Source organism: Micropterus salmoides, unplaced genomic scaffold (genome assembly GCF_014851395.1).
Source record: "Micropterus salmoides isolate LMB-PRFRI ecotype aquatic unplaced genomic scaffold, ASM1485139v1 Ms_hic_scaffold_15, whole genome shotgun sequence".
Lineage (NCBI taxonomy): Eukaryota > Metazoa > Chordata > Actinopteri > Centrarchiformes > Centrarchidae > Micropterus > Micropterus salmoides.
This window is the reverse complement of record NW_024040596.1, coordinates 11,842,064-11,866,855: the sequence shown is the minus strand read 5'-3', so window position 1 is coordinate 11,866,855 and position 24,792 is coordinate 11,842,064. Positions and strand designations below refer to the sequence as shown.

Here is a 24,792-nt window from a genome sequence, read left to right as displayed (position 1 = left end):
AATGTTTCTCTGTACAATTTGTGGAGAAAACCTTTAAGAGCATTTAGACCATCATCATGTGAGAAAACTCTGAGACATGCTGCTGCATATAAATTAAACTCGGAGACAAGATAAATGATCAGCTAAAGAAATAAATAAGATATTTCTCTAACAGAAGTTTGATTTGGTGATTCGTGGCCCCAGTATTTTTTTAAATCAATGACACAGTGTCTTGCAATATGTGAAGTGGCATGCGCGCTGACAGTGCGCGCCCACGCCAGAAAGTCAGGAGGGAGTGGTTTGCTTTGCGGTAGAATATAGCTCGCCAGCTCCTCACAAACGGGCACTACTCACTCACTCGGACCACATTGACGGCCGCTGTGAGAAGCTACAGATAAAAGCCTGCTGCAAGTCGCTTTTCTTTAGAAGGACTTTCTACTAAGAAGCTACAATGGTACGTATGTGTTTTGGTTGCGGTTGGAGAGAAACGCCCACTCCAAAGTCCTGTTTGTTTAGCATCCAAAGCTCAGTAGGCTTAAATATTTATTCAACACTTTCATTTTTATATTGTGCGTCAGTGAATTTAAAGTATTCAGATGTGCTGGGGAAATGAAAAGACTAATAAATGTGCGATATAAGGTTAGAATCCGTGAACTGCTCCTCTTGTGCCCTCTCCCTCCTGCAGCAGGACTCTCATGCGTCAGAAATAGACGCAATGACAGGCAGAAAAGCTGAGCTGGGAGCTGGCTGCTGGCTGGACAGCATACGCAGGTGCTAATGATTAGGCCTACTCTACATTTTCAGGAGAGACAATTAAACATTTAGCATAGATGATATATTTATTTTAGGTAAATTTGCATGAATGTATTGTGCCAATAGTCCTGCATGTTTTATATTGATTGTGAAAGATAACTGCTTGATTCTCTCAAATAGCATTTTAGAATTAATATCTATATATCAAATGCCTTATTCTAGGCTACCAGGTGGTTAGGTGTGTGATTTTATGTCCATATGCCTCCTTAAGTAATTCGGTGTGTCCCATAATAAATCTAAGAACAAGTTAGCACAGATTGAGACTAGGCAGTGTTTCTGCAGGGCATAATCCTGTCCTTCCAGTTTGCTTCATGTTGTCAAACTAATAACAAAATTTATGCAAGGAAGAATAAAGAAAGAGGCCCACTTTCCTTCTATATCTGCTTTTCTGAACTGCCCTGCTTCTACATCTCTTGTGTTTGCGGTCAGTCACCTCCCAACGGCGCACGTTAGCAGCTGTCTTCTCCTGGTCTTGGTCAATGTTGCTATCTTCAGGGCTTGCCAATTTGAATGTTGTTTCTATATAGTAGAAAGCAAAGGCAGGTCTACTTGTTGTAGTAAAATAGGACTAACTAACCTTTGCAGCCTCTATGAATGAGAATATAGCTTACTGTAGGCCTGTATATGTTACTTATTTTTCAGTGACAGCACACAGACACACACAACCTTCATGTTCTGTTTGCACAGTGTAGTATAAACACAGCTTGTTCTTATTGTCAATACTGCTCATAAAAACCACATGGTAAGCCTACACTACTACAGTATACCCACCCTGAGCAAATAACCCTGATCCTTAAAATGTACTTCTTAAATTTTTTTTCGATTCATGTCTTAGGGCTACACTAAATGCATGAGCATTACAGTGGTTATTTAGCCTGATCAGTGACCTAAAAAAACACCTTGTGCATAAAGAAAGTTAAAAGAAATAAAAAGCAAATAGACCAAGGATCGTAAGTAAATTTACACAGCAGCTCCACTCCTTGTGGCATAATCCATGCTTGTAGTAGCCTTCGATGGGGCGCAAATGAACTTTAGCTTCATCATGACTGGTCAGAAAAGTCGTAGAAGAAGAGAGGTATTAAGGTGCTCCGCAGTTACTTTTTATATGGCGTGGTGATTCTAGTCTTGTACTGACTGACCTACCTGCCTATGGCACAACTGAACTCTTTTTACAGTTTAAATACAGCTACTGAGAACAGACGGGAGACAGCAGATAGTGAGCCAGCCAGGGCTTATTGACTCAAACTGTGGCATTACCACAGGATCGACCAAGTGTTTATCTATTATTCATCAGAATTAATAGCGTTCATCCTTGATCATGGCAGTCCACATCAAATTGGTATGGCATTAGTTTACAGTTTACAAATTAGATCATTTATCAAAGACGGTAGAGGAAAGGGCATTTATTTAGCAGATGATAATGGATTGGATTTTGTCATATTTTCAAGGGAAGATTTTGGCCTCAGGGTGGCAACAGAAAAAAGGTCAAAGGATCATCACAAGTCATCCACTTGGGACATTGAATATCCACAATAAATATATTCAAGCCAATCCACGTGTTTGATAAAAAGTTGACACTGCTTTGTGGTCGGCAGATTTCTGGCTGGTGGTGGTGGTACGCAAATGGGTTAGGGTCTCAGAATCACTGACATCTCAAAGTGCCATGAAGAACAATACCAAATATGTCATCTGTAAGCATTCAAACATAATGTATATAAACATACACAATGGAATAACAAGCAAAAGTATGATTTGCTGTATGTCTGCTTTTACTCTTGAAGCATGGTTAACCAGGGTTTAAACCAACACAAGAAACTAAATACAGTTTGGGCCTCGACAAGATTCCATTAAATCATTATCCATTTTATACAAGGTACAAGGTACATGGTAGATTTATTTATCATTTTACAACACAGGGTTGTATAACGAGATTAACTTTAAATTCTATGTGTATAATAAAGAACAGCTCCTATAGATTGCACAATTTTACAGTGCTGAGGATGAATTTAGGAGTGTCTCGGCCTGGGGGGGGGGGGGGGGCTGTTTTAGATATGAATTTATAGTACATCTTATTTTCCAGTTCTAGGCAGAATGCACTATGACAATCTGTATTAAGGGATCTCCGTTCCCATGTCTGATGACCTGAAAGCGCTTTTAACAAATTAATTTATCTGTTTGTTTGTTTCATTAACTTTTCCCTTCTCTCACACTGTCTCCAAAGGTATCTAGAGTATTTATGTTTTCCTAGTTTTAGTCACTAACACAACTGGAATCTCAAGTCAGCGGGATGGAACGTTAGACATGCCCTCGTTTCCATCATATGCAGACACACCCAGACAGGATCTAGGAACAGGAAAAGTTAGGCAGGTTGAGAGTACTTTGTCTTTAGCCCTGAATATACTCTTACTGATTTTGTGCACATAGAGATGATAAAAGTTATCCAAGCATTCAAGTAATAACATGTTGACAGAAAATATCTGTAGCCTTTACATGTATTATTTTCAACTTTTTTAACATTAAAGACTTTGTTTGCGCATTGCAGAAAACATTCAGCAGATTGGGTGTAAATTTCAACCTGACAGTGACCACTATTTTTGTGACTACAGGTCTGTTTACTGAAATAGTCATCCTTTGCTGCTAGGTGTCAGGTTAGCATGAGGAACCAAAAATAGCTGCTGTGCATGCACTCTGCTAGTTTCCAGGCAAGTCTGAGGACAGTCACCTTTGCTTTGGACAGTTTTCCCTGATGAAAAATTAAATATAGCTTAACAGTCCTCGTTGCTCGATGGGGATTTAGGGAGATTTTGCAGCCATATTACTATTTTAGAGGCTAGTATTAATATTCCAAAAGCCTCCAGCTACACAGGCCCGCATTGCTCACGCACTAGCTCCTCCCCTTCTCTGTCTCAGTACTGAGAAGAGGGAAAGTTGGGGGGGGGGGATAAAATTATCTGCCTGACGTGACACGAAGTGAGGATGTATAGAATATCAAAGCGTGTCACTGTTGTGCTGGAATAATGTAATAAGAGGATGGTTTCACAATGCTTACTTCAAGACACAAACAGATATTTTAGTCTAGGTTCTAAAAGGAAAGTGCAATCATTTTGATAATTCATTAATAATTAAATGGAATATTCCTAGGTGCAGCTTTTCAAATGCAAAGATTGGCTTTCTCTTTTCTGGTTCATATTGTAAATTAAAGATTTTGAACAATTTTAAGACTCACATCTATGAATACCTTTTTTAGCATTCTGAGCTAGGAAAACTGAAAACTTGAGGAAGAATATACGAACCAGACTGGAATTGCATGTTTCTGGCTAAACCAGCTAAATAAATACCCGGCACATTAAGGTTCTTCACACAATCTTTGATGGTTGACAAATTGGATTTCGTCTCAAGGTATTATATATCGTCACATTGCCCAAACCGAGCCCTTAATGATCATTCTAATGCCACAATCCCTATTCTTCTAGCTACTTTTTCATTCACTGTTTTCAACATGCCGTGCGTAGTTAAATTATCTTGTGTTTCCTTTGGTCGTTCAATTAGTGGTGTTTTATTTTATCTGGGTCATCTTCATAGCATAAATGTTTAAATTGTCAGTTGTCAGTATGTACTCGACCTTCATTTCAGCTCACAAGCCTCGCTCAGTGACAGTGAGATCCTGTGACAGCTGCAGCAAATCTGTTCCTTCAAATTTCAACCTTCTTTCCTGCATTATAGCTCTTTGCTTCCACCTAGTGTCAGAATTCCAAAATGATTCCTTTGGATGCCTGCAACTGAATGTATTGTGTAAAATCAGATTACACTAAAAGGTTTTTACATTTTGCCATTAATCATAATCTACGAAGCAAAAGTCAGCGTCCTTCACTATGTCTAAAGAACAGTTGTTATGAGTATGCAATCCTTTCCATTCCCTTTGTTACCGCTTTATCTGTCCTTTGTATTCCACTTCCCTTTTCCCTGCCCATTTTTATTTTTTTTTTCAACTTCTTCTCTTCCAGCGTGAATGCATCTCTGTCCACGTAGGCCAGGCAGGTGTCCAGATGGGGAACACCTGCTGGGAGCTGTACTGTCTGGAACATGGAATCCAGCCGGACGGCCAGATGCCAGACAACAAGCCTGTGGGAGGCCACGACGACTCCTTCACCACCTTCTTCAGTGAGACTGGGGCTCAGAAGTATGTCCCGAGAGCAATCTTTGTTGACCTGGAGCCCACTGTTATTGGTCAGTAGTGTCATGATGTGGTGCTTATTATGATTTTAGATATCAGGAATGAGGAAATTTCAGAAGATAGTGTCTTCCTTTGTGGCACAGATGAGGGATTTCATGTGAACAACAACAAACTTATGATCATCCATCACTCTCCATAAACTGTCCATCAAGTTGTCAGTAGCCTAGACAATATAGAGGTTATACTGATCTATATTTTGAGGATGAAGTTGTCTTCTTTCTGCGTGATAGCTGAAACAGTGAGGTCTTAGTGAACCTGTGAAATGACGTATCCACTAATGGCGCCTCCTATAAAAGATGAATGAGTTTTCTCAACTGTTGCTTTTGTCTTTTTAATTTCCCAGATGAAGTGCGCACAGGAAAGTATCGTCAACTCTTCCACCCTGAACAGATGATCTCAGGAAAGGAAGATGCAGCCAACAATTACGCCCGTGGCCACTATACCATTGGCAAAGAGATCATTGACTCTGTCGTAGACAGAATCCGCAAACTGGTAAGGCAATTTCGGGTTAGTCGTCAGGTCTTAATTCACCTTCTTGCTGGCTTTGCCCTCTAACAGGGCTCCGTACAGTTAGTCAGTTGACCTAATTTCTTTTGTCGTTCTTTGTAATTGTTTCTCTGTAGGCTGACCAGTGTACGGGTCTTCAAGGCTTTTTGGTCTTCCACTCTTTTGGTGGAGGTACTGGCTCTGGTTTCACCTCCCTGCTGATGGAGAGACTCTCTGTTGACTTTGGCAAAAAGTCCAAGCTTGAGTTTGCCATCTACCCAGCCCCCCAGGTTTCCACTGCAGTGGTGGAGCCTTACAACTCCATCCTGACCACCCACACCACCCTTGAGCACTCAGACTGTGCCTTCATGGTGGACAACGAGGCCATCTACGACATCTGCCGCAGGAACCTCGACATTGAACGCCCGTCGTACACCAACCTGAACCGCCTCATCAGCCAGATAGTCTCATCCATCACCGCCTCTCTTCGCTTTGATGGAGCCCTGAATGTTGACCTGACAGAGTTCCAGACCAACTTGGTGCCCTACCCACGTATCCACTTCCCTCTGGCCACTTATGCTCCAGTCATCTCTGCTGAGAAAGCCTATCATGAGCAGCTGTCTGTTGCTGAGATCACAAACTCCTGCTTTGAGCCAGCCAATCAGATGGTGAAGTGTGATCCTCGTCATGGTAAATACATGGCCTGTTGTCTGCTGTACCGTGGTGATGTGGTGCCCAAAGATGTCAATGTAGCCATCGCTGCCATCAAAACCAAACGCAGCATCCAGTTTGTGGACTGGTGCCCCACAGGCTTCAAGGTGGGCATCAACTATCAGCCACCAACAGTGGTTCCTGGTGGAGACCTGGCCAAGGTGCAGAGGGCCGTGTGCATGCTGAGCAACACCACAGCCATCGCTGAGGCCTGGGCCCGTCTCGACCACAAGTTTGATCTCATGTATGCCAAGAGAGCCTTTGTCCACTGGTATGTTGGGGAGGGAATGGAGGAGGGAGAGTTCTCAGAGGCCAGAGAGGACATGGCTGCCCTGGAGAAGGATTATGAAGAGGTTGGGATTGACTCGTTTGAAGAAGATGAGGAAGGAGAGGAATATTAAAACAGGCCTAGCGTTCATTTGCCACTATTCATTGTTTTTTTTTTTGTTTTTTTTTTAAAGATCTACCTACTTATAAGGGTCTGGAGTTATTTCTTTTGTTGCGCATCAAAATGAGTACTTCTCAACTTTTCACTCTTGCCAATTTATGCCCATTTCTTTTATCAAAAAGATAAAATATGTGCAGTAACCAGATTTTATAAGCGTGAAACCTGTGTTGTTGCTCAATAAAGCTTTCCTTCAAATACGTTGTCTGCTTAATTCTTGACTTAAAAAAAGATGCTTTTGTTTCTATATTATGAAATGTGTATAATTTGGCATGATCATCTTATTTGTATCATATTTTACATCCACTGAAATCAGTTCTAATTTATTTCTACAATATACATATGCCTAATCTTTATATGTAACCTCATTGGGAATGGACCCTATACTGTACTGCATAACTGAGACTAGCAAGAGTTTTCTGTATTATCAATAACAAATATCTATATACAGTTGCATCTCAGAAAATAAGAATATTATTAAAAAGGAAAAGTGTTTTTTTTATTTAAGTCAAAGTGAAATTTAAATATACTCTTAGTTTTAACCCCTTTCTCCTTTTTTGTTTTAATCTTGATTATGGTTTACAGCTAGACACTAAGATTGTGACACTTCCTCAACACATCTGTCCGTGGTGGCTCTTGAAGCACTGACATCAGCCTCTGTCCACTCCTTGTGAAGCTCCCCCAAGTTCGTGAATCAGCTTTGATTGACAATCCTCTTGTGGCTGCGGTCATCCCTCATGCTTGTGCGCCTTTTCGTGTCACACTAGGCTATAACTTTCCAGTCGACTCTCCATGAATATGCTTTGATACATCACTGTGCAAAAAGCTAGCCCTTTCAGCAATGATCTTCTGTGGCTTACCCTCGTTGTGGAGGGGGTCAATGAGTGTCTTCTGGACAACAGTCAAGTCAGAAGTCTTCCCCATGATTGTGGTTGTGTGTACTGCATATAGGCTACAAAGTGGCAAACAAGACCACACGATTACAGTTCCCATTAACCTCCGTTTGCCCCTCCCTCATTACCACCACTGAGGTGCTCTTGAGCAAAGCACTTAATCCCAAATATAGATGCCAGATTGGTGCTGTATTTGGAAGCTATCAGGTGTGAATGTGTGTAACTGTGTGTGCATGTGGGAAGAAGATGACAATGTATTCTTTGTTAAGTCCCGCAGTAAACTACTGACTGCAGTCTAATTTTAAAATGCTATCCATCATATCTTCCCAAGTAGTAGTTTGTCACAAAACTCTGTGCAACTCAAGTACTGTGATGCTAAACCTATGTGTGAGATGATGTTTTCTTGTCTGCATCTGACAGACAGGTCAGCCCTTAGCTTCAGCACACTTCTCAACAGGTTTCTACGTGCCTCCCACACAAGGAAGAGATAATGTGTGGTTGTTGCAACTGATATCCATTTCCCATGGGTGCAATCAAATCTTGTTAGGGTCCAACATCTTAATTGTGTTGGACAACACACCCATTATACCACTATACTTTATTGGCATCATTAAGCAGGGAGTACAGAAATACGTCAGTAAATCCTGAAATGTATTGGGTAATAAGTTATCTTTCAAGGTTTATTGCTTTACTCATTTGTTAAATTATTTAATTAATTACACATAATAAACACATTTTTGTCTTTATTTCATTTATAGCCTGTTTAAAGTTTGGTTAATATTCATCATTCAATATAAATCACTGCATATAAATGCTGCATTACCAAAACTGTTTGTCCACACTCAGATAATGGCTGTTGCACAAGGGATCTGCAGCATGCTGCAGAATTTGCCGAGCATCACATCCCTCCAGCATATGGAAGTTTTAATGAGTTGGCAAAAGATCCAGACACTGGTGGATTCTTCTGTCAGCATATGGCAGATCACAACTGGTTCCAAGAATGCTTATCTCTAGTGGATTGCATCTGCAGACTTTGTCTTCTTGGATAAATATTAAATGATATTTCTAAGCACTAGTCTCTCTTTCCCTCTCCACTGGCAAGCTCTTTATGAAGTCCAAAAAGAATGTGCTGATTGAGAAGCCTCTGACCACCTATTAAAGACATGTCGAGGATCCACTGCAGCTGAAGACAATAGTATATTTTTCATGGAGATAACTAAATATAGTCATTTTCTAAACCAAAATCCCTTTACAATTCCAACAATTCTATGTCTCCTTACAGGAATAAAATTTCCCATATCATTTTTTAGTAGTAAGAGGCTTGCCACGCAGAAAGTGGCCAAGCCACAGGGCACTGCATAGATGATGGTGATTGTCTCAAGGAAGTCAATTTTCCAAGGAAATATTAGACTACTTTAGATTTCAGGGCTATAAAAGACATTCAGAATGACAGAATCAGAATAAAATCTCCTATTGAGTTCAGGCCACATGGGTTCATTGTAGATGTTTTGATGAAGCTTGGACTGTGTGTGTGTGTGTGTGTGTGTGTGTGTGTGTGTGTGTGTGTGTGTGTGTGTGCAGCTAAATGAAATTCAGGCATCATTCCTTTTTGTTATTTATACCTGTGCTTTTCCTGTTGTGATATGTCAACATGTCTCCTGTGGAAAATAAACCATATTAAGATTGATAACCTATTTCATTTAATGTTTTGATTTTCATTCATTCATTTTCTATTTTGTACAAATTCAATTGAATCTCTTATTTCTTATGCAAATAAACTCAGTTCTTTATACAGTTTCATGTTTTATTGACTCAAATATGGTAATAAGTATAACATTTCTTTAATTAATTTAAGATTTTATATTAATTTAAATTCGCTACTAATGTCATTAATGGTTGCTCGGCAACTGTAGAGACGCTTTTCACCTTTCCGGAAGTGCGTGGCTCTGAGGAAATATGGCGCACAGAGCAGTGCATATACCAGTGGTATTCATTTTTTCAATCTATTCTTTTACTTCATTCTGTTTGTCAATTGTCGTCGCTTTTGCAGTATTTAAAACAGTGAACACTGACAATGTGTTCAGTGCAAGCCACACGGCTTCTGTACCCATCGCTGCCGCTAGGGATCTACGGTGAGTTTACTGACATGTTAAGTTACTGTTAGCTAGCTACTCTATGCTAACGTATGATTAGTTACAGTTATTTGTTGTTCTTAAACTATAACGGTAATGTTTAGATGTACGGTAACTACAGCTTCAGGTTCCACTTTTAAGGTTGTATTTCTATTCCGTTTGCCAGACTTGACCGCTTGGGTTGATAAGTCTGCAGTCTTGATGAGAGGTACGTTAACGTTAGCTAAAAGTGTACCTGAACCCCATTCGGAAAGTTGTCCGTTTAATGACTTCTTGGGCATTACAACCATAAACTCTTTGTAGACATATCCCCCAATACAATTTACAAAACACTGTTATGTTGTAGTGATTTTCGGCGTATAAATGGTTCATTAAGTAGCACTTGATAGTAACGTTAATCTCTTCCTTGCTTACGTAAAGTTAACTGTAACGTTAAGTTAACTGACTGAAAATCGGGGCTCATTAGGTCAGGACTGTGTGACTTAACATTATCTACGTTTTTGTAAAGGGGGGTTATTTGATTAAACTGAATATTGTAGCTATTTGGAAACAGTGGATAAATTCGTGTTTAAATTTAAGTTAACTTAATGTTGGTTAGAGGATGTGATATAATGTTATGTGTCACATAATTATGACTGATACCACAATGGATGATTTTGAGGTTTGTTGACATAAGGTTGTATGACGCTAGACTACTTAAACTGCCAATATATACTTAAACCATAAGATATTAAGAGAAAATTAATTATGGCTACCTGTCGGTGTAAACATAATTGATAAGGTGTTAGCTGCAGTATGATTAATATAACCCTGCTTTTGTTGTACACACTCAGAAATAGAAGTACGGGTGTGTACTTAAAAGGGTACAAATGCTTGTCGCAGGGGAGGTACCCTTTTGAGGGACAATTGTGTACCCTTTAGTGCCGGTACATTTTTGTACCTTATGAAATTGGTACAATTGTGTACCCTGCAAGACATAAACGTACCTTTTAAACTATAGTACAATAATGTACCAATTAAAAGGGTACTAAAATGTCCCATTAAGGGTACCACCCCTGCGACAAGCTATTCTGGACTTTAAGGAGACAAAAATGTACCATAATTCTCCACACAATTATACTTTGACTGTTTATTGATGTCAGTGAAAATGTGATTTTCCAGATGAACATGACATGTATTTGTGGTAATACAAAGTTAATTCATTGCAGATAGTTTTACAAAAAATATGAAACTATACCTACTCTGAAACTACAGAACACATAGAACAAAAGATACTTTGATTTGTCCCACGTCTGCATGTACACTATGCATCATCAAAACAGTATAAGCATATTTAGACAAAAAGTAAAAAAATATATTTTGGCAGATAATATTTAGACAGAAATACCTCAATGAATCTACCATCAACTAAATGTGTCTAGAGCCTGATGGTGGATTGGAGTCCAATTGATGACAAGTTTCCTACACAACACCCCAACACACAAAAAAGTCTCAATGTTCAGATTGTGATTAATTTTCAATAAAGAGATGGCTTCAGGGTGTACATTACCTACAACAAAAACATCCTTTGACACCATTACCAGATAAAGATGACATACGCTGAAGTACTGTATCCTGAAACTGCACATCTTTAAAATACCAGGTGTGGGTAAGTTATACTAGTTATTTGAAAGGTTCTTCTGGGTTTTTTTCCCAGCAATTAGAAATATTGTCTTTGTGGTTTCAATAAACATGCCACCGAAAAGAAAGGTTCGTGGGCATGTACAAGTCCAGTGTGTTGAATCACTTGCCTCAGAGCAAAGGTCCTCTTTGAACATTTCAAACAGTAATGCAGTCCATGCATTTTCAGTAAAGAAGGTTAATGCCTCGAGTTACAGTTACCAGCAGGGGTTTGTCTCAATCTTCCATAAAGTCCATGATGTGTCTTCGGAGAAAGTTCAGGGTCTTTTGAAAGTTTGTAGGATATGTCATGTTGAAGACGAAGCAGAAGGCTGTGATAAACTGGATGAGGCATCCACTGAAGTGCAGGAAAAACTTCAATTCCTTCCAATTTGAAAACACTGCAATGTCTGTAGAGGGCAGTTTTCCAGTCGTGGTCTTTCAGTTGAATGATTGGATGGGAGTTAGGGGATCATTCTACATAAGAGAAAAAAAACATTTTAGCATTCATAACAAAATGGATGTGGTAAGGGGGGCACAGTAATCCAAAATAACATTCCTAGGTCATAAAGATGGTACAATTTTAAGGGTGCCTTGCTTATTTGTGACCGACACGTTCCTACATTTGCAAATGCATGGAACAAACAATTTCACATTCAGGTTTTACATTGGAATAGACATTCAAATTAGTAGAATAGTATCAAATCACAACACATGATGTCTGACACTGACCGCAAGGCGGTATCAATGATGTAGATAATTGAGCGAAAATGGTGCCTAATTTGAAGACAAAGCTTACACAAGCCATCACTTATTAACATAAAATCCAAGATGTGGAAGAATGTGGATGCAATTAAATTAAAAAACGTAACATCTCATTTCATTCTTTCTAAACGTCACTCAGTATTGGGGTGTCATATTTTTTATGTTGTGACTTGATGTTGTAAACATTAATGTTGCTGCTCTAGAAACAGTTGTATTTAAAATATTAAATTCTAATCCTATAATTAATTTAAGAACAACCAGGAAGTTTAAATGCACACTTCAATATTTGTTTTATTTATCGCAAGTCATACCTACCTCTGCCCGTTGGGTCTGGTCTGACCAAAAAACAGTCAATAAATAATAGGAACTATCGATAGTGTATCGAGAGACTGAGATTGTTAAGCAGTCTCAATAATGTCATCTATAATCAATAAAAATTAACGATCCCCATCCTCATTTGTAATGTATGTGTTAAAATCAGTACCTGTAATAATATCCTCAGCCACGGGATTCTCTTTCATCCATGTGGGTTTTTTTCAGTGACAAATCCAAATGTGAAGTTTTCACTGAAGCGGTGGCAATTGTTGACTGCAAAGGGTTGCATAGCATCGACCTCATCGCACAACTGAGATATAAAACAGAAAAATATGGGAAATAAATAAATTTTATTTGCAGTACTGAAAAACCCTTATTATACAAGTTAAGACCAGTGAGTACTTCAGGATTGCAGGTCAAAAGTTAATATTGCTTTTGACATGCTTTCAGTCGTCCATTCTTTACTGGTTGTTACCACTGAGAATAAACAAATTATTTTCTCAAAGCCTGAACATTTGTTATATTTGAACAGTAACACTTACATTGTACACTGCATTTCATATAGACTCCTCATTATGTTGTTGCGGTACTGTTGTTCCTTTTGGACCGGTTCTGCAAGGCAGTCTGTGTCAAGTAGGTTCCCACCTGCAAAACAGCAGAAGAATCACTTTATCTTAGCTAATTTGCCACCACATTGATGCAGATTAGGTCAATCTATGCAACAAAGAAAAGGTGAAAGAGTGGTGCATTTATTACATTCTTACCTCTGGTTTGTATGGGACACATGTTTGTTGTTCTGTCTTGACTGCTTCCAAATTAAGGGTGACCTCCTTGTAGCAGAGTGTGAAGTCTGAACTTTAACAGCTTTTGGTCAGACTTGTCAGAGATACCCGATCATACTCTCTGTGGGTATGCAATCCACTCTCTCGCCATCTACGTCATCGTCTGAAATGTAAATAAAAAATCCATTAAATACACAGAAGCACCGACACTTTGGACATACAAATCATGATTACTACAGAGAATGACTGACACAATTAATGGATTGGGTTAAGAACAGAACAAAAAAAAATCTTAAAATCTTTAATTGAAAACCCCTTGACAGAGAAGCTGCTGTAAAGTTCAGATATTTACCACATGATATTGGTTAACAGCATTATTCAAACTGGAAAACTTCTGAACTGAAGAAAGCAGCCATGCACATTAAGACTCTGCTTTATTTGTACCAATCAGTTAGCCATGTCAATTTCTGCCCAGCTACTGCTAAGTCACCACCAGTCACAGCATCAAAGTGCTCGTTATAATATCAGAACAAACTTAGCAAGCTATCTAAGGACATGCAATGCTGAACATTGGCTGTAGATACCCAGGCTAACATAGCTCTTCAGATATTAGCTAGCTAAGTTCGGATCTATGGTTACCAGTACAGTAAATTACAATTAATGTGAAATTCACATTCCACTTACCTCTACATTTCTGAGCCGCCTCCTCCGGAATTTCAATGCCTCCTTCCACCACCAGCTTTTGTAGTAGCGCCTTAGTCGACAGACCCAGTGACATTGCTAGTAGCTGTAAATAAGCTTGACATCTTCGGTCCCGCTCGGAGTTTGAGCGGCACACTGACCGTTAACTCTGTCGGGGCGGGGGAGTGAATACGTCAGAGGCATGTCCCGCCCTACTCTGCCTCTGATTGGCTTAGCTTGTTGATGATGATTCTCACAGCATACACATACATGTAAAGCATGTCGGTCACAACGTTAGACTGTGGTCATATCAGATTTTTTCTTTGATCCACTTGGGGAAAAAAACCCAACCATATAAAACCAATATAATAATAATATAATTTTACTTTAATACTACTATATTACTATAATATTTTGCTTAGATTGTTAGATTTAGACTACCACGCATTGACTGTATAAAAAATAAATGGTTGGACTGCACTGTCAGTGTCACCAATTTAGCTAGCTAACCGCAGCTATATAGACCGCAGCCAGAGCTAACAGTTTACATGCAACCCCTGAGTGACATGTGAATGTCCCAATCACTTGATAGCATAGACTGTAGCATTAAATCTTTACTTTTTGCTAACACCAAGGGTATCTGGAGGCCAAAAAGGTTTGCCAACAATAATGCATAAAGGTTCCTGGAAATGAAGAGTTTGTGTTTTTCTCATGTGTAGGTGCCAACTTTGGAAGTAGCAAATGAGCTACAAACGTTTTTCATGGCTGCATTGCAAATGTCCTTTGACAGACAGAAAGGGTACAGATTTGTTCTTATTTTTGTTTTAAATCACTTTGTACCCTTTCTGTAGTCAAAAGGTGCACTTCTGGTCTCTTTAAGATCAATATTGTACCTTTGAGGGAACATTCTTGAAAAGTGTACCTGTAAGTACAGAAATGTTCTTGTCTCGTACCTCCATTTTTGAGTGTGTACAGATGATGTTTGACTTTTTAAATCAAAATTGCTTTATTACTGAATGTGGAAGGTTTGATGTATTGTAAACTGCAGCCTTTTTTAAACAAAGCTTTTTCAAACTCCTAGATCTCATGTCCTCTCTTGTCATCTCAGGTACCTTTTGTATGACGTAAACCCCCCAGAGGGTTTCAATCTGCGGAGAGATGTCTATATCCGCATGGCCTCCTTGGTGAAGACTTTGAGGAAGGAGGGGGATGACTGGGTATTGGTGCTTCCCCCATGGGGTCGCCTCTACCACTGGCAGAGCCCCAACATCCATCAGATCCGCATCCCGTGGGGCGAGTTCTTCAGCCTCACTAGCCTGCAGGCCAATGTGCCTGTCATTGAGTATGAGGAATTTATCGCAGGTGAGTTACATTTTCTGAAATATTTTGATTTTTCTGGTGTGTGAACCTATTGAAAGCACATTATTGATAAATGCTTTATAAATACATTGGCATTGTTAAAGCCTTTTCTGCTCTAATAAGCACTAATGGTTCTTTTTCACAATGCACAGCCACAACTGTTTAATCAGCTGTTTAAACAGGGTGCTGCTTAGCTTTCTTCTAAGTGTGTGTGAAAGGCAAACACCAGCGAGTGTGTTTTGTTCCTCCCTTGGGTCTAGAGAATGGAGGCCCATTCATAGACCAGGTTCTGGTACTGCAAAACTACGCTGAGGGATGGACTGATGGGAAATGGGAGGAAAAAGTTGATATGCGGCCATGCATTGAGAAGCTGATGTTCTCCAAAGATAAACAGGGCTACTACAGGTAAAGGAACACGGTGCACAAAGCCCACAGCAATTTAAAACACAACACCTAAAAAGGTATACCTTTCAATTTCTACTTGTATACAACTAAGTAGCAATGCTATATAATGTGTAACAATGTTAAATCACATTGAAACGTAAGGGTGTGTGGCGTTTACGTGGTGGTTGCGGTTATAAATAGTTTGACACCAGAGACTGGGTTTTTATCCTGACAGATATATTATTTACCCTTGACTAAAGTTTTTGTCATTGTTGTCATGACAAAGATGTTTTCTTAATCCAGGGGTGACCAGACTTGTTCTGTCATGCCCTTTGTTTATTGTTCCTACGTGTGCCAAAGAAAATTAATACTCACTTTAGACAGTGATGGATCACATTAACAGTATTTCTGTATTAATGTTATCCATCTCTGCCTTCCTGCTCACCTATCCCTCTTCTATCCATTCATCACCAACTGTATCATTTATCTTGTTTGTGTGTGTTTCCAAGGGGATGGTTTTGGGGCTACGAGGAGACGAGAGCTCGAAATGTAACATGTATATCAGCCCAAGGCCATGCCTCCATCATGGCCCCAGTTCTACAGAAAAACATCACAGTGACGTGAGTCTACAGAACAACATGATGATATAAAATGCACTCACTACACTTCACTACATACATAGTGTGTGTGTTAGTTAAGCACCAATGTCCATAAAATGTGTCTCTGGCTGATAAATTAATATTATTATTTTTGAATTTGGGGTTGTATTCAGTTCTATTGAGCTTGATTAATATTATCAAAACATATCCCTTTTGCCAATCATGTTTGATTCAACCTGATAACTAATTCTACTCCTAAAGCAGCACTGAAAATAGTTTGAAAGACATTACAATAAACAATGTACAGCACATTAAGTGTGCTGGTAAAGGCATAAGACGGTATGTGTTGTGAACAATTTACCAGACCATTGCTGATGATGACCCCGAAAATTACATTTATGACACTGTGCATGCACTAACACATAAACTAGAGGATGCTTGAGCTTGTTTTTAATAAATTGCACTGTATGTAGATTGCACATCCTACTTTAAACACTAGAGGCGCTGACATTTTGAACTACTACTACTACAATGATGGATTACTAATCAATGAAAACATTTACCTCAGTTGATTAAACATAGCGGAACCAAAAGACAAGCAAGATAGCAAGTGAATGCTGAAAATTTCTGAATCGTGGATGTTTTTCTGTATATGGCCCACAATCAAAGAAGTTTGGCCAGCGCGGGTTATTCGTTGTTTTTAACTACATTACATTACATTTACTCATTTGGCAGGCGCTTTTATCCAAAGCGACTTACATTTGAGGAACAACATACAAGCATCAACAGAGCATCAACTACAGATCTACAACTGACAATACATACTAGTAAGAGCAGCAATAAATACTAGTAAGAGCTCACAGTACATATCACATCAATGGGGTAAGTACCTAGGGAAGGAAGTAAGAGTTAACAAAAAGTGCAATCAATACAAGATCATTGTAGGGGATAGAAGAAGAAGAGCACAGGAAGTGCATGTTAGAGGTTAGGAGTTAGAGGTGTTATAAGACGAAGTGTTCTCGGAAGAGATGAGTTTTCAAGAGCTTCTTGAAGTTAGAAAGGGACGCCCCTGCTCTGATGGCATGTGGTAGCTCGTTCCACCATTGTGGTGTCACAGATGAGAATAGCCGGGACTGGGATTGCTTTGTGTGAAGGGATGGCAGAGCCAGGTGGCGTTCGTTGGAGGAGCGTAGCGTCCGAGAAGTAACGTAAGTTTGTATTATGGAGTTTATGTAGATGGGTGCAGACCCAGTAGTCACTCTGTATGCAAGCATTAGTGACATGAGTGCTTTTGGGCTGATCAAAAACCAGACGCGCTGCTGCGTTCTGAACCATTTGTAAGGGTTTCACCACACAAGCTGGGAGACCTGCTAGGGAGGGCATTGCAATAGTCGATGCGAGAGATAACCATGGCCTGTACCAGAAGCTGGGTGGCTTTCTTAGTGAGGTAGGGCCTGATTTTCCTTATGTTGTATAGAGAAAAGCGGCATGACCGAGAGACAGTAGCAACATGGTCTGAAAAGGACAGCTGGTCATCAATCATCACCAATTTTCTCACCACCTTGGTTGGAGTGATGGTTGCGGAGTCAATTTATAGTTTGATGTTATGGTGGATAGATTGCTTGGCTGGAATGACCAAGAGTTCAGTCTTAGAGAGGTTTAGTTGAAGGTGGCAAGCCTTCATCCATGCAGATATGTCTGATAGACAGTCTGTGATCCGCGCCGAGACAGTGGGATCGTCTGGCGGGAAGGATAGGTAGAGTTGCGTGTCGTCTGCGTAGCAGTGGTAAGAGAAGCCGTGCGAGCGAATGATCGGCCCCAGTGAGGTGGTGTAAATTGAGAAGAGAAGGGGCCCAAGCACTGAGCCTTGGGGAACCCCTCTGGAGAGGCAGTGGGAGGAGGATAATTGTCCTTGCCACCCTTTTGAAAGTGGTCAGGAAGGTTCCTGAAGCCAGAGAAGTATTTATCACGAGTGATTGTCGGGACCACAGTAGGAGATATGGCTTGGAGGAGATTCGTAGGAATCGGGTCCAGTGGGCATGTACTTGGACGGCTACGGGTCAAGAGTTCTGATACTTGAGTGAACAACCACTGACCTGGAAGGGCAGAGGAAAAGATGTAGTAGGACTGCTACAATGGTTGAGTTTGAGTGTTTCAAAGAATTGGCTAGTTATAGCCTCCACTTTGCCTGTGAAGAAGGCAGCAAATGTATCAGCAGACAAGTTTGTGGGTGGTGGAGGTGGAGGAGGATTTAGTAGCGCTTTAAAAGTGGAAAATAATTTCCTTGAGTCAGTGGCACTGCTTATTCTGTCATTATAAAACGCAGTTTTGGCAGCACTGATGCTTGTTGAGAAGGAGGATAGGAGCAATTGGTAGCCCTTAAGGTTGGCGGGGTCTTTGGTTTTTCGCCATTTTCTTTCAGCCGCTCTGAGATCAGTACGGAGCCCACGGATGGTATCAGTTAGCCACGGGTGGGGCTGGTTTGGGCGAGCAGGCTTGGTGGATAGAGGACACAGGCTATCCAGGCACGAGCTTAGTGTAGAGCACAGAGACTGTGTGGCATCATTGACCTCAAGTGAGGAAAATGTCTTGGTAGAGCGGAAGCTACAACTGAGGCAAAGGTGTGAAACCAATGGTGTTGGAAGAATGGGCTTTTCCTGTAGGCAAATCGTGAACTGAATGAAATAGTGGTCAGACACATGTAGAGGTGTGACTGTTAGGCACTCTGTGGCACAATTTCGGATAAGAACGAGGTCAAGCACCTTGCCAGCTTTGTGGATTGGGGGGCTGAGAACCCGTGTTAGATCAAAGGACTGAATCAGAGACAGGAAGTCTGCTGAGTTTGAATTGTCTAAGTGAATGTTCATGTAACCAAGGACAAGTAGCACAACTATTTCAGGAAATAAGTTGAATTTAATTTGGCACTATTAAACATTACTAATCCCGTTGTTACCATTAGATGACTAGTGTAGCTAGCTAACTAACTAGATAAAAGCCGACAAATTACCAAGATGACCCTGTCTAGACTTAAAAGTGATCATATGTGTCTATGGGAAAGTGGAGTCTTTGATTCTTGTAAGTCAACTATTTTGTAATCGATTAGTCGTCATTTTTTTCCAGCAAAAATGTCAAACATTTGCTGGTTCCAGCTTCTTAAATGTAAGGATTTGTTGCTTTTCTTTGTCTGTTTGTGATAACCAATGAAGAGTCTTTGGGTTTTATACTGTTGGTTGGACAAAAGAAGCAATTTGCAGACATCATGCTCGGACCCTGGGACATTGCGATGAGCATTTTTCACAATTCTTCAACATTTTATAGACTAACATATACTATAAAAATGATCGGCCAATTAATCGAGAATGAAAATAATTGTTAGTCGCAGCCCTGATTTGTAAATAGCTGAAAGATGTGACTTCATTGTTATTTTATTACGGTATTACTTACAGTTGGTTCTCTCGGATCTTCACGACAACGACACGGATAAACTTGGTTGTATACTGCTATTTTGCAGATCAGTTATGCTTGACCGAGCAGAGACACTCCTCCATGATCACTATGCTGGGAAGGATTACTGGGACGTAAGTAATAGGCTAATACCGTACCCTTGTTAGTAATGTTGGTGATGTTGGGTATTAGATGACATATTTTTAACCACATTAACATGTAACTTTGCTAACTGTTTTTCTCACTGAAAGAAACATGGAATTCAGTTATTGCGGGGTATTTTTAAGACGTGTGTTTAAGGCACACTATCTTGAAAGTAAACCTGATGGGGGAGTCTCTGTGTTTGTCTGTGTTTGATGTAGACTCGGCGCAGCATGGTTTTTGCCAAGCACCTTCGTCTCATAGCAGATGACTTCCGAGCAAAGTACCTGAACTCTACAGATGACAGAGACCATACCATTTACAGTGAGGATTGGACTCGCATGAAAGTGAGTTAGTTAGTCAAATCCTCTCCTCTATACATGTTTGCTGTCAATGTTCACTGTGGCATAGAACACTTTTTTTGGTTCATGTAAAAGCTGTTATCTATAAAACTTTCACACCTTCACAATACTCTTTTAATCATCTGTGTATGTACATGCTGTTTGAGTCTGCATCTGTTGATTGTTTTAGTTTTTTAAAGGTTCAGTGGGTAAGATATAATCGTATGTAGTGGTGAGGGTTGTGAATTGCCACCATCGGTTCAGTCTACTACTGTCCCCTACCCTTTCAAAGTGCGTAGGACAGCTACAGTGTCTGACACAGCAAAAAGGTATCTCTTCTGAGACAAAGAGAGTAGCCAGCTTGACACCCTTGAAAGAGCCGTCAGAAAATGTGATTCCGCTGACTGGAGATACAGAGAAATTAAAAAGTGTCCGTAGGTTGATGGAAGCTGATCAAACACAAACACTGCACCACATCGCTGCAGAGTCCATTTGTTCAACAGAGGAAGAAAAAAAAAGTTGCCCCAAGGTGGGATCAAACACCCAACCCTTGGGGTGCAAGTCCTGCGCTTTACCAACTGAGCTATCCAAAGTCTGTGTCAATACTACTACTACTACTTCTTCTAACATACGTATTCAACATAGTGATGACTGTCTACACTGCCTGAATTCTACCAGAAGTAAAACAAGACGAATGCATGACAAAACATCTGTCCGTGTTCAGCTACTGTAGAAACATGATGATGCAACGTGGCGACGTCCATGGACGGGGGACCCGCGGTTATGTAGATATAAATGGCTCATTCTAAGGTAAAAAAAACATAACGGTTTATTATATAAGGTCATTATACACCACCTAAAACATAATTATGGATCTTATATTGCATTTCTGTCAATAAATCTCTCAGAAATCTTACACACTGAACCTTTAAATCTTTTATAGAGTAGATTACATTAGACTCACAGCACTGTACAAAACTAGATTGACATTCTGATCACTTAATTCTAAAAACAGCTATTCATTTTAGCCTTTTGCTGATCACATTTTAAGTTTCAAGCAACAGTGGTCTGTTTGTTTCTTTATTTCCTCCTCAGGCCAAGCTGGGCTCAGCTAAAGGTGGTTCATATCTGGGAGTCCACCTGCGCAGGAAGGACTTTGTCTGGGGTCACAGAGAGGATGTACCCAGCCTTAAGGGGGCAGCCAAAAAAGTGCGGAGCTTAATGAAGAAGCACAAACTCGACCACGTGTTTGTAGCGACAGATGCCGATGGGGAAGGTGATGACACAACAGTACATTCAGAGATGATTTACAATTTATTGTACATTTAAATGAGCGATGGGTAAGGAGAAATTTGTAATATTGACACAAGTGCATCAGTATTTTGCAGCTTATGAAATTGTGTTTTGAAGGTCAATACAACTATAACTAATTTAAAAGACCAATATATTGTGTGATGAAATCTAAATTCTGTTCTAAAACCATTTCAAACAGCTTTGACGCAATAAGATAAGAATAGTATTACACTATACATGTTTTATTGTTTTTATAAACCTGTGTAATCTATGTAACCTTGAAGAACTGAGGGAGCTGAAAAGGTTGTTGCCAGACATGGTGCGCTTTGAGCCGTCCATAGAGGACCTGGAGCTCCTTAAAGATGGAGGGGTGGCCATCATTGACCAGTGGATATGTGCTCATGCAAGGTAAATTAGTTTAAATGGTTTTGTTACTGTAAATGTTTTGTAAATATTTTGGAATATTGACTACTTTAATTGCAGTGTGACGTATCTGTTTTACAAACTGCACTTCTGCTTACTTTCTGTTAGCTCTACAGTAATGTTAGCTTCACCGCCGATCTCCTTATTGACAGTACTGTTTCATCTTTTTCACAGTTAGATTTGTACATATTGCTAATTATTTTCAACTCAGTGTTTTACAAAGCCAGCTGTTTAGCCTGTCAGCTAGCATAGCTAAAATGAAGAAAAGCAGCGTCAAGCTTATGAGGAGGGCCGTCAGCTCAACGGAGTTTTGCTCAGTCCCTCTTTGCTCTTAATCAGCTTAGTTCTCCTCTGTGAGCTTTCAATCCTTTCCAACTAACACTGAGATAAGGGCAGAATGGGCAGTCAACATCAGAAAAGAGATCACCAGGTCCAGGGTGTGTAGCAAGCACTAAAACACTATACAGAAATGAACAGTAGATACTATACTGTGAAAAGAGGCTGAAATAAGGATGAAGCAGTACTTTAAAGACATTGGCAGTGAAACTAACATTACGGTAGAGCTGACAGGAAGTAAGCAGGCGTGCACTTCGTACGGATATATTACATCACACTACATTTTGCATGTAATCAATGTGCGTTGACTATTAAAAAAACTTTAACTAAAAATTGACCTCACTGTAAGAGTGAGTGTTTTTTTGAAGGCATTGTACTTATGTAACATTTTCCAAAAGGTCCTAATTGAGGACTAACAAGTTAATGCCAGTTTGTATTTTTAATGCTGCATAATTTAGATATTTTAGCAGCATTGTAACAGGAAGGAAACCTGAAAAACTAGTCAGGGTGTTGCTGCTCTTACATGTGTGTCTCATGCTCATGTAACTTTCCATGGTGTAAATCTCCTGCATCACTGTCCCCTTTTGTTTGTGCATTTTTTTTCAGATTCTTCATAGGAACATCAGTGTCCACCTTCTCTTTCCGAATCCATGAAGAGAGGGAGATCCTGGGCTTTGACCCCAAAACTACATACAATCGTTTCTGTGGGGACTCCGAAAAACAATGTGAACAGCCCACACACTGGAAAATAGTGTATTGATGATATTGACTTTCTTGACACACAAGTGCCAACAGCAGTGTTAAAAGTTAGATGTGTTTGTATGGAATATACAGGATATTTTAACTGTTCTTTGGTGTATTTTTTACTTTTATGGTTTCAGAGTTGTGCAATCAGGTCTATAGTGACCACTGTGACTGAACATTATGCTCAAAAGGCCAAGATTGGGCTGCCAAACATGTATTACCGTTGCATTCAACAACTAAATCTGCAAATATTTTGTAAGTTATATGTTAAATGTGGATCCTTCATGACGGCCTGGTATTTCACATAATTTCTGATATTTATTACTAACACCAGCACCCCTGGTGAGGAAAAGTGTCTTATAGTGACTGCAACAGACAGTGTTGTGTGGAAGTATTCTCAGTTTAATATTTTGTGAGATTCAAAGATGTTGAGTATCTAAACTTTAACTATTCTATTTTTAAAATTTACTATTTGTTTTTTCACAAATAGCACCACATAAGAGCATTCAGGGATCACAAACATAGTATGAAGATTATGCATTTCTAATTAAAGACACCCTGTTGAGTTAAGTAAAGAAGTATTTGCATTCAGTGTATCTTACCAAAAAGCATTGTGTAACAAACAACGTTGGATGCATTTTGCTAAATGTTTTTTTTTTGAAGTACTTTGAAACTTGCAATGTCTTCTTCTTCACTGCCTTTAGCACATAGCCTCATTTTTTAATGCGTTACTTCCACCAACTGTTTATCATTGGATTAGCATTGAACTGGCGCCGCACTATAGTGCACATACATATATGTACTTGTACCATGGCAAGGAAGCCAAACACAACGGGGAACCTCGAACATAAGCACTGCTCTAAAGCGCTTCAAGTGGTTAATAATTCCACAGGGCACCTTTTAAAATAGAACCTAAAAATTCCCAGTTGATGAATTGTTAAGAGGTGTGTTTTTCTTCTGCTTCCATCGTATTTCAGTGTTTGTGTGAAAAACTTTCATTTCATATATAGTGCCAGTATTAGTATTTGTTACATGGGATTGCACTACCATATTACTTATGTTGGAAAAGTAAGAAACAACATGACAAATTTTATTTTCAAATGATTCATCATTATAGTGTTACTGCTACTATTGAAATGAACTGAAATGCCACAAAGGAGCCACTGTGTCTTACCAACACTTGTCTGTCATGAAGCTGTTTTCTTACAACAACACGCCCTATTTTTTCCCATTCCTGAGGATGCACACACATATGCATTGTCTCATGACTTGGTTTGTACAGCAGTAGATGTGTAATTTTGGTGTTGGATAAAAGTTTTTAGCAGAGATTAAACATGGCAGAAAACCGATGTGTGAAAATGAAGTTTATTTGCTGTTTTGCCCTAAAATTGTCCTTAGGTGTGAGCATGAGTGGTTGTTTGTCTATGTGTGGCCCTGCGATGGACTGGCAACCTGTCCAGGGTGTACCCCCCCTTTTGCTCAATGTCAGCTGGGATTGGCTGCAGCCCCCCCGCGACCCTGTACGCAGGATAAGCGGTTGACGATGGATGGATGGATGGATGGATTTTTGAGTGCCTACTGCACCAACGCTCACGCACCCATATACTCATATTTTCACCAGATTAAGTCAACAGCTGAAGTTTAGAAATGATGGTGTAAATGTACTTAGAATCCTTATACCATCAAATTTGGATGTTTTGAGATAGAGAGAAACTCGATTATTAGAGAATTCACATAAATTCAGACTATGTCAATAAAATGGATCATTCCCAGTAATGGGAGTATTGTTGAGCATGTATAGTAGTTACAGTGCTTTTACATGTTGTAGAACTT

The 24,792-nt window shown here is 39.7% G+C and overlaps 2 protein-coding genes and 1 long non-coding RNA gene across 4 annotated transcripts; 2 read left to right on the top strand and 1 right to left on the bottom strand.

Moving 5' to 3' along the window:
- The first annotated feature begins 276 nt into the window (after positions 1–276).
- LOC119903978 (tubulin alpha chain-like) lies at positions 277–6,868 on the top strand. 2 transcript variants are annotated; one of them, XM_038720318.1, is made up of 5 exons: positions 287–433; positions 665–750; positions 4,797–5,019; positions 5,370–5,518; positions 5,650–6,868. In XM_038720318.1, the coding sequence occupies exons 3-5, from the start codon at positions 4,839–4,841 to the stop codon at positions 6,622–6,624; spliced, it is 1,305 nt and encodes a 434-aa protein (XP_038576246.1). In that variant the 5' UTR covers positions 287–433; positions 665–750; positions 4,797–4,838; the 3' UTR covers positions 6,625–6,868. The 2 variants fall into 2 exon arrangements, with proteins under 2 accessions (XP_038576245.1, XP_038576246.1); XM_038720317.1 differs by lacking the exon at positions 665–750 and having other exon boundaries at positions 277–433.
- Positions 6,869–9,507: 2,639 nt separating this feature from the next.
- Positions 9,508–24,308, top strand: pofut2 (protein O-fucosyltransferase 2). The gene is made up of 9 exons (XM_038720312.1): positions 9,508–9,693; positions 15,004–15,257; positions 15,515–15,659; positions 16,148–16,258; positions 19,749–19,815; positions 20,044–20,169; positions 21,259–21,439; positions 21,741–21,864; positions 22,822–24,308. Exons 1-9 carry the CDS (start codon positions 9,518–9,520, stop codon positions 22,973–22,975), a joined length of 1,338 nt encoding a protein of 445 aa, XP_038576240.1. The 5' UTR covers positions 9,508–9,517; the 3' UTR covers positions 22,976–24,308.
- On the bottom strand, positions 11,175–13,581 carry LOC119903975. Its single transcript, XR_005444636.1, has 4 exons — positions 13,197–13,581; positions 12,975–13,077; positions 12,602–12,742; positions 11,175–11,829 (listed from the first exon to the last, which is right to left on the bottom strand). It is a non-coding gene; the product is annotated as an uncharacterized LOC119903975 (long non-coding RNA).
- Positions 24,309–24,792: the final 484 nt, after the last annotated feature.

Excerpts from the sequence above, each read along its gene's own strand:
- LOC119903978 (XM_038720317.1), top strand. Across the intron at positions 5,020-5,369 it reads CCTGGAGCCCACTGTTATTG|ATGAAGTGCGCACAGGAAAG; the intron begins GTCAGTAGTGTC and ends TTAATTTCCCAG. Across the intron at positions 5,519-5,649 it reads TAGACAGAATCCGCAAACTG|GCTGACCAGTGTACGGGTCT; the intron begins GTAAGGCAATTT and ends GTTTCTCTGTAG.
- pofut2 (XM_038720312.1), top strand. The coding sequence starts at position 9,518 with ATGGCGCACAGAGCAGTGCATATACCAGTGGTATTCATTTTTTCAATC. Across the intron at positions 16,259-19,748 it reads CAGAAAAACATCACAGTGAC|ATCAGTTATGCTTGACCGAG; the intron begins GTGAGTCTACAG and ends GCTATTTTGCAG. Across the intron at positions 21,865-22,821 it reads TGGATATGTGCTCATGCAAG|ATTCTTCATAGGAACATCAG; the intron begins GTAAATTAGTTT and ends ATTTTTTTTCAG.